The sequence below is a fragment of the Salmo salar genome, chromosome 29 (genome assembly GCF_965601325.2).
Source record: "Salmo salar chromosome 29, fSalSal1, whole genome shotgun sequence".
Taxonomy (NCBI): domain Eukaryota; kingdom Metazoa; phylum Chordata; class Actinopteri; order Salmoniformes; family Salmonidae; genus Salmo; species Salmo salar.
In genome coordinates this window covers 26,680,154-26,696,623 of record NC_138319.1, presented here as the reverse complement: position 1 = coordinate 26,696,623, position 16,470 = coordinate 26,680,154, and the positions used below count along the sequence as shown (strand labels likewise).

The 16,470-nt window shown below is 44.6% G+C and overlaps 1 protein-coding gene across 3 annotated transcripts in view; it reads right to left on the bottom strand.

Moving 5' to 3' along the window:
• Positions 1-17: 17 nt before the first annotated feature.
• The window catches only part of LOC106590394 (high affinity 3',5'-cyclic-AMP phosphodiesterase 7A), a 29,889-nt gene continuing 13,436 nt past the window's right edge, over positions 18-16,470 (bottom strand). The window contains exons 2-13 of one of the 3 annotated variants that reach the window (XM_014181368.3): positions 9,415-9,475; positions 7,868-7,900; positions 7,321-7,410; positions 4,450-4,637; positions 4,272-4,335; positions 3,788-3,984; positions 3,488-3,619; positions 2,497-2,588; positions 2,230-2,374; positions 2,007-2,103; positions 1,845-1,925; positions 18-1,736 (exon numbers count right to left, since the gene is read on the bottom strand). In XM_014181368.3, coding sequence (XP_014036843.1) covers positions 1,444-1,736; positions 1,845-1,925; positions 2,007-2,103; positions 2,230-2,374; positions 2,497-2,588; positions 3,488-3,619; positions 3,788-3,984; positions 4,272-4,335; positions 4,450-4,637; positions 7,321-7,410; positions 7,868-7,900; positions 9,415-9,475 — 1,473 coding nt within the window. In that variant the 3' untranslated portion in view covers positions 18-1,443. The remainder of the gene's footprint in view (positions 1,737-1,844; positions 1,926-2,006; positions 2,104-2,229; positions 2,375-2,496; positions 2,589-3,487; positions 3,620-3,787; positions 3,985-4,271; positions 4,336-4,449; positions 4,638-7,320; positions 7,411-7,867; positions 7,901-9,414; positions 9,476-16,470) is intronic. The other 2 variants (XM_014181369.3, XM_014181370.3) reach the window with 2 other exon arrangements.

Genomic DNA, 16,470 nt, shown 5'->3' with positions numbered 1-16,470 from the left:
GAAGTTCAATTGGATCATTTACATTTGTCAACTGTTTATTAATCAAAAACATAACTGCAACAGGCATGTATCAAAAGGTCAATACAGCAAAGCCTTTACAAAATGGCTTGATGAAGTCATCTTCCCCAAATGGTTGTTGCAAAAACATTGTAAACAGTTTATCAACAGTCTTACAGCAAAATTACAAATCAGCTAAAATAAAAAGCACCCGTTATTGTTCAAAACATCTGTGGCGTCTGTACAGAATCAGAAAACCACCTAAATTAGATGGAATGTTTCCATATAAAACAAGGATCGAGTTTACTCACAAGGCAAAGGAGATCAGAGAGTGCAAGCATACGATGCACTTAATGAGTAGTAGAAGCTGGTTTGGTCACTTAGCGTAGTTTGTGCATAGTTAAGGCATCGGTAGAGCAGTCCTCTAGGTTGCATGTGGCTATGATGATTAGAGACATTCAGAGAGAGAGTCCCATTCAGTAGAAGTAAACATGTTTACCAGGTAGCTAAACTACTACAGTCCAACCTATACCTCGGGATAGAGAATGGCAAAACCCTGAGCGAGTTGCATTGTGATGGAGTTTAGATGCGTGTGCTGTGACAGATCACCCATGCTCTACAGTCAGAGTCCACAATGCTTTTCATGTTGGTTCCATTCTACAATACCATTATGTCCCAAATTCTTTCAGAACAGAAGCGGTGTCCAACATTTCAGTCTTTTGAGAGTGCAAGGAGAAGAGGCATACAATGAACACCACCTGTGCTCTTTATGGCACCTGGTGATTGTCTGTCTGTCAGACGGAGGCTTTGTGCTCGACTTCAGCAGTGGGGCGATCGTTCAAACGCTAATGTTTCTTCGCATCTGTGCTTAGAAGGCATATCGCAGAACCAAAATGATTCATTTCAATTTGACAACAAAGACGTCTGTAAACAGTCTTCGTTGAGGCAGCAAAAGGACTGGGCTTGTCACTTTTTTACATGAGGAAGAAGATTCGTTATAAAAGCAACACACACCATGTAATTTCTGTGCAGTCTTTAGAGAGCCTCTTCTCAACACTCAATGCATTTCAAAGCATCCTGCAGAACTTGGTTTGAAAATGGCACTGCGACTAGAAAAGTGTATTCTTCAGTTACTGCCATTCCCTTAGATTCACTTGGCCACCAAAATAGTGTCAAATTAGTGAGGACAAATAAATAAAACAAGCTAATAAAAACAACAAATACAGCAGTAGCCAAATGAGGTATCTAGGTGTTTCTCCATGTCAAGGAAAGGAATTAAAAATTAAATAAAATCAGTGGTTTGTCAAAGACGGGACACAAAAGCAACAAACTTAAGGTTCAGGTGGGGTGGTGTTTGAAGTCCACACCCTGCCCCTCCCACCCTCTACCCAGTGTGTGGTGAGGCCAGGGGTTAAGGGTCGGGGTTGTAAGGGCAAACGTAGAGTGTCAGGACTCTTTGCTTCCCTGAGGTATTTCTTTGGAGTTGGTTGCTCCCGTGGCTGTTGCCGTGGTGTCGGCTGTGGGTTCCGCAGCCGAGGCAGACTCTGGTTCTGACTCGGTGGCGGAGGCAGGGCTGCTAGGTTCCAGCTCGTCGGGGCTCGACGGCCGCTCCTGCTGTACTAACCCACCCCAGCTGGCCTTGTTCAGCCCCAGGTGGCCCAGCATGGTCTGGGACAGACGCGTGTCAGAGAACCGACCCCACTCGGCAAACAGAGGCTCCACCACGTACGTCATGAAGCCTGGGGAAGGGAAGACAGGGAGACACAGGGTTAGAAAGGCAGGCCTAGAGCTTCTGGTTCTATCAATGGAATGTAGCTAGTATTTACCTAGAAGTCATCATAACTTACCAATCTGAATGTTTCCCATTGAGTTTCTCTGGCTATCACACAGTGGACTGACTTCAAGTTTGTGCTTCTTCTCAATGTCTCCTACAGAGGGAGAGACAACACACAGTGATCAGAAATCAACAGGATAGGTGAAGAGAGAATGAGAGATTAACAAGAGGCTACCTTGGTGAAAAAACTCTTGAGTCACTTTCTCGCTCCACTGTTTGCTCAGCTCCCAGGGTCTGCAGGGGTTGCAGATGTCCGCACACTTCAGAGCCATCTGCAAAGAGTTAGACAAAACAGCCAGTTAGACCCCACAGTTTCCAGCTGGTAAGAGCCAAAATGGCCAGTTCTACACAGTTTCCCAAGGCCCAACTCTAAGCATATGGCCCAGCTGGTAACTGACCTGGAGGATGAAGTGTCGGTGGCTGGCGTTGCTCAGGCACAGGTCATCCTGGTTCAGGTGTGTTCTGAACTTCCCCAGGTACTCATTCTGTCTGCTGATGTCCGTGGCCAGGATCAGAGAACCCAGCTGGCGCTCCATCTTCAGCCTGATGAGATCATGAGTTTAAATACATTTATACTACAACAACCAACTCATTACCTTGCTCTTTAACAACAGAGTAACATTTATTAATCAAACGCTTGGCACTGGAAAAAGAACTCGACTGACCCTTCCTCAGCAGGCAGGTGGGAGAACAGGCCAGTCTCTCTGAGCAGACCTACTGCAGACCTCCAGTGGTGGTTCTCCAGAACAGAGGAGTTCTACAGACCAGAGACAGATTTTGAGAATGCTGTCATCTTGAGCTACTTACTGCATTCAATCATGGCCGTCAACATTACATGGCCATCTAGCGATCTCCAGCCAGGTCTAAAGCTACAGGAGCTTGGATTGCTTTACGTTCTCCCCTCTAGAGTTGGCCAACATGACAGCGTGGCGTGAGCCAGAGGGTTATACTACAAAGCAGGATCAAAAAGTTGCCCTAAATATTCTGATATAACATTTGATTTTTTAGGAAAGATGGGTTTGGGCTAATTGTTTCAACAAATGATATCTAAGATGAGCTTTTTATTATTAATCTTTATGCCCCTTTTTCCCCCTCCCCAATTTTGTGGTATCCAAGTGGTAGTTACAGCCTCGTCGCTGTAACTCCCCTCCAGCCTCGTGAGAGTTGAAGATGGAGAGCCATGCGTCCTCTGAAACACGACCCTGCCGAGCCGCACTGCTTCTTGACACACTGCTCGCATAACCCGGAAGCCAGCTGCACCAATGTGTCGGTGGAAATACCGTCCAACTGACAACAGCTTGCAGGTGCCTAGCCCGCCACAATGAGTTGCTAGAGCGCAATGAGACAAGAAAATACCGGCCGGCCAAACCCTCCCCTAACCCGGACGACGCTGGGCCAATTGTGCGCCACCTCGTGGGTCTCCCAGTCATGGCCGGCTGTGACGCAGCCTGAGATCGAACCAGTATGTAGTGACGCCTCAGCACTGCGATGTAGTGTCTTAGACCGCTGTGCCACTCAGGAGGCCCAAGTTTATCTTTTGAATTAACCAGAAAAATCAATGGTTAGCCAACTCAGTGATCCTGCTTTGTAGTATAACACTCTGGTCTAATATGGCTTCTAAAGTAGCTGTGGACTGCTCCAGCTATGGGCTCTCACCCTGTAGAGCTTGGCCAGGTAGTGGTTGGTCTTGATGAGGAAGGGCTGGTTGACTCCCGGGTGGTCCAGGTCATGAGTGGCAGCTGCTAGCAGGCCCAAGAGGATGTCACAGGACGTCAGGGACTTGGCCAGCTATGGAGAGACAGGGAATGTCAGCTCACTTTTCTCTGCTTCAGGAGCAAATGACTAGGCTTTAGCTCAGTGTGATAATGTTGTCAAAAGCCCAGTTCAACACCCAGAAAGCTACTTTTGAATACTTTCTGTACAACAGAAAACTAGCACTGTCAATCCGTCTGCTACCTTGGGTTCTCGCAGGTAGCAGTACATGGCCTGTGTGACGTCAGCAGCGTGCACAGCGTTATGGTAGGGGTTGAGGCTGTGGTAGTCCTCCTGCACCATGACCAGGAAGCGCCACAGCTTCACCATGTCCAGCTGAAACAGCTCCAGCAGACCATACTGGTTCAGGAGGTGGAAGGTCATCGTCACCAGGCTGTTTCCTGCATGGAGAGGGATGTGAGATTTAGTTTAAGAGCCGGTCAGGAATAGTGTTCAGGTGTGGGTAGTTGAGCATTGCAGTGAAAATCTATGGAGAATGACTTACGAGTCCCCACATCCCAGTTCTATACAGCTAAACAAACACCAGAGGGCATCATTGTCTATAAATGTCTGATGTGTTGAAAGCAGGCCTGTGCAGTCATGTCACACTCATTCTGTGAGGATGATGACATGACAAAAATGTAGGTAAATCTCTGGGAGTAAAGATGGACATCTGTTAGAAATATACCATTCGTTAATCTGTCGAAGAGGAAAATGTCGAAATTCCAGCTCCCGACCCGTTCCAGCATACACTGCAAGAGAAAAACACACGGAAATGTGTGTTAAGCCATGCACATAAACATGAATTGTGTATGCATACGAGTGCATGATTGGCTCAGAGCGTATGGTCTGTGTGAGCATCAGACCTTGGCCTGTCCAATGTAGTCCTCATCCAGGATGTGGAGGGGGTTGAGGTGGGTTGTTCCCCAGAGCAGACGGGACGAGTGCAGGTATCTCTGGAAGCTGAGCAGTCTGCGGAGCCGCCTACCAGACACGGGCCCAGCCGAGATGAAGCCAGGACCAGGGATAAGACTAGAGGTTGATTCTGAGCAGGCTGAAAACACACAAGGGTATGTTCAGAACATTGGAGTTGTTTAAAAACAGTGGTTCTCAAACATTTTGGGTCCAGGACTCTTTTTGTTATAGCAAATTCATCAGGGACCCCCTCATAACTCAGGTGATATAAAACCAGTATACAAAGAGTGTTACTTTGACCAGTGGTATAAAGTACTTAAGTAGTACTTTAAAGTATTTTTGTGGGTATCTGGACATTACCATTTAGATTTGACAACTTTTATTTCACTACATTCCTAAAGAAAAATGTACTTTTTACTCCATACCTTTTCCCCTGACAGCCAAAAGTACTAGTTACATGATGAATGTTTAGCAGGACAGGAACCTTGTCTAATTCACAGTTATCAGGAGAACATCCCTGGTCATCCTTCCTCTGAACTGGCGGACTCACTAATCACAAATGCTTCATTTGTAAATTATGTCCGAGTGTTGAAGTATGCCCCTGGCTATTCGTAAATTGAAAAAAAAAATGAAATGGTGCCGTCTGGTTTGCTTAATATAAGGAAGTTGAGATTATTTATACTTTTACTTCTGATACTTAAGTACATTTAAAACAAAATACTTTCAAGTAGTATTTTACTGGGTGACTCACTTTTACTTGAGTCATTTTCTTTTAAGGTGTCATTACTTTTACTCAAGTATGACAATTGGTTACTTTTTCCACCACTGACTATGACTTTGGCAGTGCATGGCCAGACAAACCTTCAGGCCCTGGGAAGGATCATTTTAAAGGCCCACCTCTTAGCAGAGAGAAAAATGTGCAGTTTTCAAGCGAATGTCCTGCAATTCTACACATTTTGTCATGAGACAGAACATGTTGCAGTTTTAAAGCTTAAAATTAGTGCATTGCCCCAAAAAATATTGAAAGAATTAAGTACCTTACTGTGACTGTTTTCAATGACAAAAATGGTAAGAAATAAACATACCTTCTTAGCGAAGTACAATTTCTCAAGCAAGAATTTAGCTAGGACTGTCTGGGAGTGGTGTGAGTGGGGAGGAGAAAACTGAACACTAGCTGTTGGCAGCAGTGGAGGCTGCTGAGGGAAGGACGGCTCAAAATAATGGCTTGAACGGAGCGAATGGAATGTTTGATACCATTCCACCTATTCCCACTCCAGCCATTACCACGAGCCCATCCTCCCCAATTAAGGTGCCACCAACCTCCTGTTTAGGAACTCTTTCTAATGTACCACCTATGATGTCACCAGGCAGGCCAAAACTCTAGCCCTCCAAAACGGATGAAATTTCAAGCAGTCTTTTCAAACCGGTCTTTCACTAAAAGAGCATCATAATTTTCAGTATTATTCCAACCTCAGTGTGGAAATATAACACAGGAAAAATCAATTTTGACTAAACTGGGCCTTTAAATTGAAAAATGTATGGCGTACAGTGGATACCAATATCCCTGTGAGCCTCCCAGGCCCATGTTACCAAGGGTTAAGAACATGAATTGTGGATTAATATTATATTACACCCTCAACTATTCCATAGATATATATTTTTTAATCTGTTAGTAATGGTCATAAAATGTTTGTCGTCAAAAACACAGATACGGCCGAGGACCACTTGCAGTACAAGGTTTACAACATCGTGGATAGAAATATGATGCATAGATTCAACAGTTTCCTGTTGTACAGAAAGAAACAGTAGAGGTCTATCTAATCATTTAGTAATGTACTCTGCTTGATAATCCCCAGGCACAAGAGTCTCAGACATCTGCTCCAAATCTTAAATCAGGAATGTTGCACAACAAATGTTTGGGTGGACTTATAATTGAGACTAAGGGCTATCCAAATGTCCAAAATGTGAATGAGAACACTGATGAATTGTGCCATGTTTCCCCCCCACGTAAGAATTTCACTGCAAGGTCTACACCTGTTGTATTCGGCGCACGTGACAAAAACTTTGATACCAATAAGAACATTGATGAAACCAATAAAAATGTAATCAATATGAAAGAAAGACGTGGCCAAATGATGTATATACACACTGCATTCCTGTGAGGTCACACTGGATTCAAGACTGGTCGACTATGAACACCACTGCCTGGACACACACTTACACTGCCTACACGTAGCCTACTGCCTGGACACACACACACACACGTCACAAGTCATGCTTTGTCAGTGGACACACACACACCCACCCCATGGCTGGAAAGACATGGTACAACTCAGGAAGCATGTCAGCATTCCGAGGAGGGCAATTACTTTTAAACCAGGAAGTGAACACACAGAACGTTTGTCAGGGAGAACTCCACTGGGCTGGGAGTCACTAACGTAGCAGGACTCACATTCAGGGTTGGAGGTCAATTTAAAACATTTAGGAGATTGACATTCAGTTCATGAATAGAAAGTTGTACAGCATTTCCTCTACAAGACTTTGTGACCAAATGAAATATCACCCCACTCTGCTCAGCCACATAAGGATTATTCAGGTTGACTTATTTATACAATGATGACGACTAATCAGTGTGTGAAATAAATAAGATATTCACCAACATCTGTCAGGTGTAGCAGATCTACTGAGTTAAGACAGGTAGCGCCCGCAGGGCTGTATCATCTATCTCTTAACTGATCAGTGAGGGTAACTAGAGAAAATTCACACCACTGCTACGCACTGAGGAAATACGTTTTTTTGTTTTCGTCATGGTTCATACTCACAGTGTAGGGTCCGGAAGTCAATGCACAGGTACGGATAGGAACCTCTTCCTTCTGGTTCAAATCCTACCTGACTTCTCACGCGAACATCTCCTAGAGGGAAGCAACACACACGTCCTCAAGAGTCATGGAACATACAGTGGAGAAAGAGCGCTCCCACACACACACACACAGGTCACCAACATGCTGTACTCACACACATGCACTCTCCCTCTCTCCAAAGGGCAGCAGCATGTAGACCACTAAGATAACTAGGAACAGCTGAGCATGCAATGCCAGGCAAGGCTACAGTAACACTAGTATTAGTAGTCAGACAGGCGCAGAGCAACCTACAGTAGAGTACAGTAGACAGGTTTGTGCTTCATACTCAGAGGCGAACACTGACTATTGCTATGGTACTATGGCACTGGTCCAGGCAACCCAGTCAATACTGGTCTCCTAGATGAGTCATTCAGCAGCACAGTCTGACAGGCTAATGCAGCTCTTCAGCACTGATTTGTACATCAGATCAGTCATTCAGTACAGTCTCACTCCCACCAGCTTTACTTACTTGGGAACAGCTGTTTGAATATAACACAAGCCCCTAGCAAAATAGCAAAACTGGGCATTACCATTAAAGAATGGTCACATACAACTTTCACAGATTTCATTTAAATATACAAAAAGGTATGTATGATGTACACAAACTCACACATGCATGCAATCACACATCCAAGTCATTTGGTGTCTGTATGTGAGCTGCACGTTTAAAATGTGTGATGAGATGTGGAGAGTCACGTTTCCCATTCTGTGTGCCAGCGGGCCTTGACGTCAGGGGAATATGGGTCAGACAGTTGATTTGCAATGTGCACTGACCTATACGCTATAATGCTTTTAAACACACTGTATGACAACATAAGTTACTATCACAGGCCCTGGAAAATAGCCTACATGTCCTGAACTGGGATGCTGCAGCACCTCTTACTATGAATTTTAATATCCACCAACTCCACAAAAACACATGCTCTCAAATGAGGCTAATACCAGAGCTAACCAGGGGAACGCTAGTAGCAGCAAATTGTTGTTACGTCATTAAGTAAAATGGTCATTTAGATTGTCTTCTTGAGATGATTGAACTACTGAAGGGATCAGTAATTGGTGTTTCATTATTTGTTTATTTTTTTTAATCTAAGTACAATTCTGTGGAAGTTTATTCAAAAATAGTTACATCAAACTATTTGCAGCACAAACCATCAGTTTCCACCGGACAGGAAGTGAGGTCAGTGACCTGGCCAGTTGTAGGTTATAAACAGGGCCCCAGAGTATTTCCTGGAAAACTCCTGGCCCTATGTATATCATCTCCCATGACAACAGAACAGGCATAAGGGTCTAATCTGTCTTGGTCTGGTCTGCTAGACTGACTGCTGGGTAGGCAGGGCTAAATCCAATTCAATAAACTATTATCTCCAAATGTTGCATGGCATTGCAGACAACAGAATATATACACATAACCAACAAGACAGGACAGACTGTTACAAACAACCACGGACATACTGGACTAAACCTAGCATCCACATAGAGGACCCAGAACATTCCACAGACCTATGGGCCCAGCATGACACAGAATTAAACCTCTCCCTCAGTAAATCTGCTCAAAATTCAGAGGCTTAATTCTGTGGACCAATGGCTGGCCTGGACGGCTGGCCTGGCCGGCTGGACGGACTCAGACATGACTTAAACCTTATGTGATGGAGAGATTATCAAAGAGCTTAGACGAGTGAGTCCCTCTGCATCCATCTCTCAGTCTGCCTGAATTCCTCCATCCCTTTCTAAAATGTATTTATCCCTTTTACGTTGTTACTTAAGCCATTATATAATGTGACAAGAAAAATAACAATATTTCAACCCTTTCCTTGATGTGCAATCTAAAGGCCTGATGCCTGTTCATTCTGAATGTGGGGACAGTACTTACAGTTGCTAGTATTGAAATGCTAATTGTGCTACAACAAAATGGCTGTTTGTGCTGCTGAGTGAGTGTGGGTGGGTGGGGACAGTACTTACAGTAACTAGCATAACGCTAGCTGGTGTGTACTGTATGTGACAGGGGGCAGTACTTACCAAGCATACGAATGTACAGAGCAGTCTGATCTGAGCTGTCATACGAGATGGCCCCTCGTCTCTGAAGGAGAGGAAAGACAAAAAAAAAATACATTTATGTTTCCAAAACATTGGCAAATCAGAAGAGCACCAGAGAAATATGCAGCGATGTTATACACTTGAATAATACTGGTGGTGCTGGCCTTCGTCTACTAACGTCATCTGGGTTCAACCATCCATTTCATTCCGCTGAGGACTGTTAGGCTGCTGAACGGTTGGGTTCAACTGATAGACTTTTCACACAGGCTCACAAGGTGCGTCATCTTTGTGATGGTACACACACACACACACACACACAAAACCCATCTATTTATCAGCTAGTGTGAGAAACATGCATGCTGAATAAGCACACGCAAACACTCACACGGAGCATGTGCGAGCGCGTGTGTACACATGACATATGCACGGTGCGTGTAGTGGGATATATGGTGTGGGATATATGGTGTGGGATATATGTGTGGGATATATGTGTGGGAAGCTCTGTACTACATGTAGGGGGAACATGCTGCTCCTGACAGCCTGGGATGAGATGTCCATCTGGTAAAACCTAAGAGTTAATCACACCTCATTTCCCCAGTAATAGGCTCCTTGTTACCGTGACGATAGAGCAAAGCTGCTTGCTGATTAGGACAGCAGCGGACAACACTCCCAACAACACTCTTGGCTTACCAAGCACGCAAGACAGAAAGAGGGAGGGGGGGGGGGGGGGACAGTGGCAGCGAGACAACCACACGGAAAAAGAGAAAGTTAGGCAAACCCACTAACCAACAGACCAGGCATTCCTTCTGGCTGGTACTGAGAGGGCAAGAGTATTCATACAGCCCAGAGGGAGGGCAGGAGTATTCATACAGCCCAGAGGGAGGGCAGGAGTATTCATACAGCCCAGAGGGAGGGCAGGAGTATTCATACAGCCCAGAGGGAGGGCAGGAGTATTCATACAGCCCAGAGGGAGGGCAGGAGTATTCATACAGCCCAGAGGGAGGGCAAGAGTATTCATACAGCCCAGAGGGAGGGCAAGAGTATTCATACAGCCCAGAGGGAGGGCAGGAGTATTCATACAGCCCAGAGGGAGGGCAGGAGTATTCATACAGCCCAGAGGGAGGGCAGGAGTATTCATACAGCCCAGAGGGAGGGCAGGAGTATTCATACAGCCCAGAGGGAGGGCAAGAGTATTCATACAGCCCAGAGGGAGGGCAAGAGTATTCATACAGCCCAGAGGGAGGGCAGGAGTATTCATACAGCCCAGAGGGAGGGCAGGAGTATTCATATAGCCCAGAGGGAGGGCAGGAGTATTCATACAGCCCAGAGGGAGGGCAAGAGTATTCATACAGCCCAGAGGGAGGGCAAGAGTATTCATACAGCCCAGAGGGAGGGCAAGAGTATTCATACAGCCCAGAGGGAGGGCAAGAGTATTCATACAGCCCAGAGGGAGGGCAAGAGTATTCATACAGCCCAGAGGGAGGGCAAGAGTATTCATACAGCCCAGAGGGAGGGCAAGAGTATTCATACAGCCCAGAGGGAGGGCAAGAGTATTCATACAGCCCAGAGGGAGGGCAAGAGTATTCATACAGCCCAGAGGGAGGGCAAGAGTATTCATACAGCCCAGAGGGAGGGCAAGAGTATTCATACAGCCCAGAGGGAGGGCAAGAGTATTCATACAGCCCAGAGGGAGGGCAAGAGTATTCATACAGCCCAGAGGGAGGGCAAGAGTATTCATACAGCCCAGAGGGAGGGCAAGAGTATTCATACAGCCCAGAGGGAGGGCAAGAGTATTCATACAGCCCAGAGGGAGGGCAAGAGTATTCATACAGCCCAGAGGGAGGGCAAGAGTATTCATACAGCCAAGTCAAACATGGTTTAAAAAATGCACACAATTGTAGACCTAGGACAATACTAGAGAGCGAGAGAGAGATAGATATATATACCCCTAGTAGGTGTACACTGGTGCCTGGCCCTAATCAGAAGGTTGCAGTAACAGAGGATCTAACCAGGGGATATCCTCAACCTGCTGTCATCCACAGACAGATGCTCAGGCCTGTACACGGCCTTGGCTCACCTCCCCTTGCGCCACACACACGATCCAGAGGGGAGGGTGGTGTCTCCAGAGCTAGTTTCCCCACAGGACTCCCCCTCCCCCACCCTCCCTGGGCTGAGCTTGCCTTGGCTCTCCCAGGCTCTCCTCCCCTCCAGCCAGGGTGTCCCCAGATGGCACATCACTCAGGCCCGTGACGTCAATCGGCTCAGCCTCATTTGCATTCATGATACTTTACCCATTTTCATTCCCTCACTCCGTTTATTTCTCTCCCTTGCATCCCCTCTGAGCTCCACTCTCGAATGAAAAACAAAACGCTTTGAAGCCATATTCTCACAGTGTAGAGGCCATGAAAACATACATTTATTGATGCTTACGGGTGTCAACTGAAGGTGACAGAGTTATTAACAAAATGTCTAACAGGTTGTTATGGCCTAGTCCCATTGGGATTGATCACATCTGAACAGTCCAGAGGTCTGGTGACCAGTTTAACAACCACTGTCTCGCACACCCGTCCAACTGTAACCACTTAGAAACCCAGATAAGGATCAGGGTTTGTCGCCACAGACACCCTCTCTGGGTGTGTCCATCTCCCTCTGACCCCAAGTGTCCTCTAATTCTAAGCTCCCATGACGGCGACGGCCAATCCAAGATAATATTTGACCGGCTTGCAAACAGGCATGTGGTGCAGTATTTTACTGTCAACACGCCGCTGTGTTTACACACAGCACCGCCGCTTAGCGTGAGTAATATCCCCCCTGTGTGCGTGGGGATAAACAGACAGGCATAACCATAAGCAGAAAGACCCTAAACTACTGCATATAACCTTTTCAAATCACAGACCCCCCCCCCCCCCCCCCTTAGCTGACAGCTATTGCTGGCGTGTCTGATCTGGCCTGTACCGTCACTCATCACTTCAGTGTCAGTTACCAGCCAACGGGCAGGATTACCAGGTCCCCCTCAGGCCAGGGTCAGGCAACTTCTCCAAGATAGTCCAGTGACCTCTGACCTGAGGCATCAACCTCGGACCATGTGAAAGGAAAGGGGGATACCTAGTCAGTTGCCCAACAATGCATTCAACTAAAATGAGTCTTCCACATTTAACCCAACCCCTCTGAATCAGAGGTGTAGAGGGCTGCCTGTGAAACCAGAGGTCAGCTTAGTGTCTGTAGTTTGTTCAGTTTTACACAAGTAAATGACAAACCAACAAAAGGTGTGTCCTAAACGTACCTTTTGTCTGAGAGAAGAGTTTAAAACAAAACATTTTTAGGTGGAATGCAAGTGGAACACATCTAGACATTGAGGTGATCATGTGTAGCCTAGTTGACACTACTGTAGGTGTACTTACATCTAAACCCAACCAGACAGCTCTACACAGCTAACCCTGTGAATGATCACTGATGCCAAGTCTAGCAGCTCCAGGCCTTTAAAGTGGTGTTAAGTAGAGCCTGGTCAAAGCTCATCCACCCACACTTCCCTGTTTTAGCCCCAGGGCAGTGTCACTTAAAATGTATGCCAAACAAAAACCATTGATTTCAAAGTTGAACAAACCATACAACTCATGAACAAGTACTACTTTTAACAATTTACACTGACGATTTTACAACACATTTACTGGAAGAGCTGTGCAGATGCAACATTTGGTAACATCATTTCTGTAAAATCTTGTGTCCATGCATTCCAGAAACTCTTAAAATATCTGTTCCAAATGAAGATTCAATGATGTTTGCAGAAATAATGGTGTGTCAGCTATTACGTACACACCGACTTTGAAAAACCTCTTTTGGTTATTGAAATAGAGTAAGTGAAGTGATTTACACCCGTTAACTGAATTTAATCATGGGTCCCTGATCTGTACTACACAGAAATGCATAATTATGGATATGAATGTCATTAGCGTCATGGTGATGGATCATAAATAGGTAAACAAAAAAAGGTATAAATATGCAAGATCCTCTTCTGCATATTTGGGTATCATTCTCCACACTGGATAATTGTTTTAATGAACTCTGTCCCCAAACAAGACCAAATTTGGGTTATCCGGACCGGAAACAAATCTGAACCAATCATAGTCGTCTATGTTTCACAAGTTTGGACAACAAAGTACAGCACATTAGTGTACTCAACTTGTGTGCTCTGTACACTACTCTGAGCTGTACTGTCCAAACTTGTAAACCAAACTGTGGTTTGTGACTACTACGATTTCCCATTGTAGCCAATTCAAATGCAGAAATTCCGTTACCCATTTTCTTTAACCAGAATTTGTTTTATTCACTTAATTTATAAACAAAATTGATATCAGTAAAAACACTAACTAATTGAAAACTCTACCTTTCCTTGTCCGATTTCAAAAGGGCTTTACGGTGAAAGCATAGCATTAGACCCAATTTAATATGCTCCTATAAACTTCACTTGTGCTCATTTTACATTGAAATGACCCCCAGCGATAAAACTATGCTTCCTTGCGCTGTCAGTGGTAAAAACACTGGGTGCTAGCTGAGGACAGACTATAGACAGCATAAAAACACTGGGTGCTAGCTAGGGCTGGGTGATATCGAATTAATGTTTTAGCACGATGTTCCAAGAATCGAGGTTGTCTTTTTAGTCTCATCCCAGTCGCTCCTTCGGTGCACCTTTCCACTCGCACACCAAGCCCCTCCCCCTGGCACTCACAACGACAAAAGATCATCTTCCTCTCTGACAACAAGCAGTTTCAACTCGCTATTTGCGTTTATGGTTTGGTCCAACATATAAAAAAGGCCAGCATCCCAGAGACACCTCTTCACTGTTGACATTGAGACTGGTGTTTTGTGGGTACTATTTAATGAAGCTGCCAGTTTCTCAAACTACACACTAAAAATGTACTCGTCCTCTTGCTCAGTAGTGCACCGGGGCCTCCCACTCCTCTTTCTATTCTGGTTAGAGACAGTTTGTGCTGTTCTGTGAAGGGAGAAGTACACAGCGTTGTACGAGATCTTCAGTTTCTTACATTGACTAGCCAACATTTCTCAGAACAAGAAAAGACTGAAGAGTTTCAAAAGAAAGGTCTTTGTTTATGGCCATTTAGAGCTTGTAATCGAACCCACAAATACTGATGCTCTGATTAAAGAAGCAATAAAACTGGCCTTCTTTAGACTAGTTGAGTATCTGGAGCAACAGTTTTCAGCTGTGCTAACAATTGCAAAAGGGTTTACTAATGATCAATAAGCCTTTTAAAATAATAAACTCAGATTAGCTAACACAATGTGCCATTGGAACACAGGAGTGATGGTTGCTGATAATGGGCCTCTGTACACCTAAGTACATATTCCATTAACCTCTATGGGCTAGGTGGGACGCCCACCTACTCAACAGCCAGTGTAATCCCGTGGCGCGATATTCAAATACCTTAGAAATGCTATTACTTCAATTTCTCAAACATATGACTATTTTACACCATTTTAAAGACAAGACACTCGTTAATCTAACCACACTGTCCAATTTCAAAAAGGCTTCACAACGAAAGAAAAACATTAGATTATGTCAACATTAGATTATGTCAGCAGAGTACCCAGCCAGAAATAATCAGACACCCATTTTTCAAGCTAGCATATAATGTCACATAAACCCAAACCACAGCTAAATGCAGCACTAACCTTTGATGATCTTCATCAGATGACACCCCTAGGACATTATGTTATACAATACATGCATGTTTTGTTCAATCAAGTTCATATTTATATCAAAAACCAGCTTTTAACATTAGCATGTGACTAGCATTCCCACCGAACACTTCCGGGGAATTTACTAAATTACTCACGATAAACGTTCACAAAAAACATAACAATTATTTTAAGAATTATAGATACAGAACTCCTCTATGCACTCGCCATGTCCGATTTTAAAATAGCTTTTCGGTGAAAGCACATTTTGCAATATTCTAAGTAGATAGCCCAGCCATCACAGGCTAGCTATTTTGACACCAACCAAGTTTGGCACTCAAACTCCGATTTACTATTAGAAAAGTTTGATTACCTTTGGTGTTCTTCGTCAGAATGCACTCCCAGGACTTCTACTTCAATAACAAATGTTGGTTTGGTCCCAAATAATCCATAGTTATATCCAAATAGCGGCGTTTTGTTCGTGCGTTCAAGACACTATCTGAAGGGTAAATAAGGGTCACGCGCCCGACGCGTTTTGTGACAAAGAAAAATCTAAATATTCCATTACCGTACTTCGAAGCATGTCAACCGCTGTTTAAAATCAATTTTTATGCAATTTTTCTCGTAAAAAAGCGATAATATTCCGACCGGGAAAGCGTGTTTACGTTCAAAGAGAGAGAAAATAAAAACATCTCGTGCACGAGCCCCAGTCTGATGGTCCTCTGACAGGCCACTATCCAAACGCGCTAATGTGTTTCAGCCAGGGGCTGCCTCGATGTCATTCAGCTTTTTCCCGGGTTCTGAGAGCCTATGGGAGCCGTAGGAAGTGTCACGTTACAGCAAAGATCCTCAGTCTTCAATAAACAGAGCCAAGATGAACAAGAACTTGTCAGACAGGCCACTTCCTGTAAGGAATCTTCTCAGGTTTTTGCCTGCCATATGAGTTCTGTTATACTCACAGACACCATGCAAACAGTTTTAGAAACTTTAGGGTGTTTTCTATCCAAAGCCAATAATTATATGCATATTCTAGTTACTGGGCAGGAGTAGTAACCAGATTAAATCGGGTACGTTTTTTATCCGGCCGTGCAAATACTGCCCCCTATCCCCAACAGATTAAATATCAGCCGTTGCCAGCTACAATATTAACAATGTATGTGATCAATTTGATGTCATTTTAAATGGACAAAAAAAGTGTTTTTCTATCAAAAACAAGGACATTCCTAAGTGACCCCAAACTTTTGAACGGTAATGCATTTCACTGTACAGCCTTACCTATGGATTGTGGATCAATCACATGGGGTATCAGTCTACTCAGTGACACCGAGAACATTAGCGTCGTAG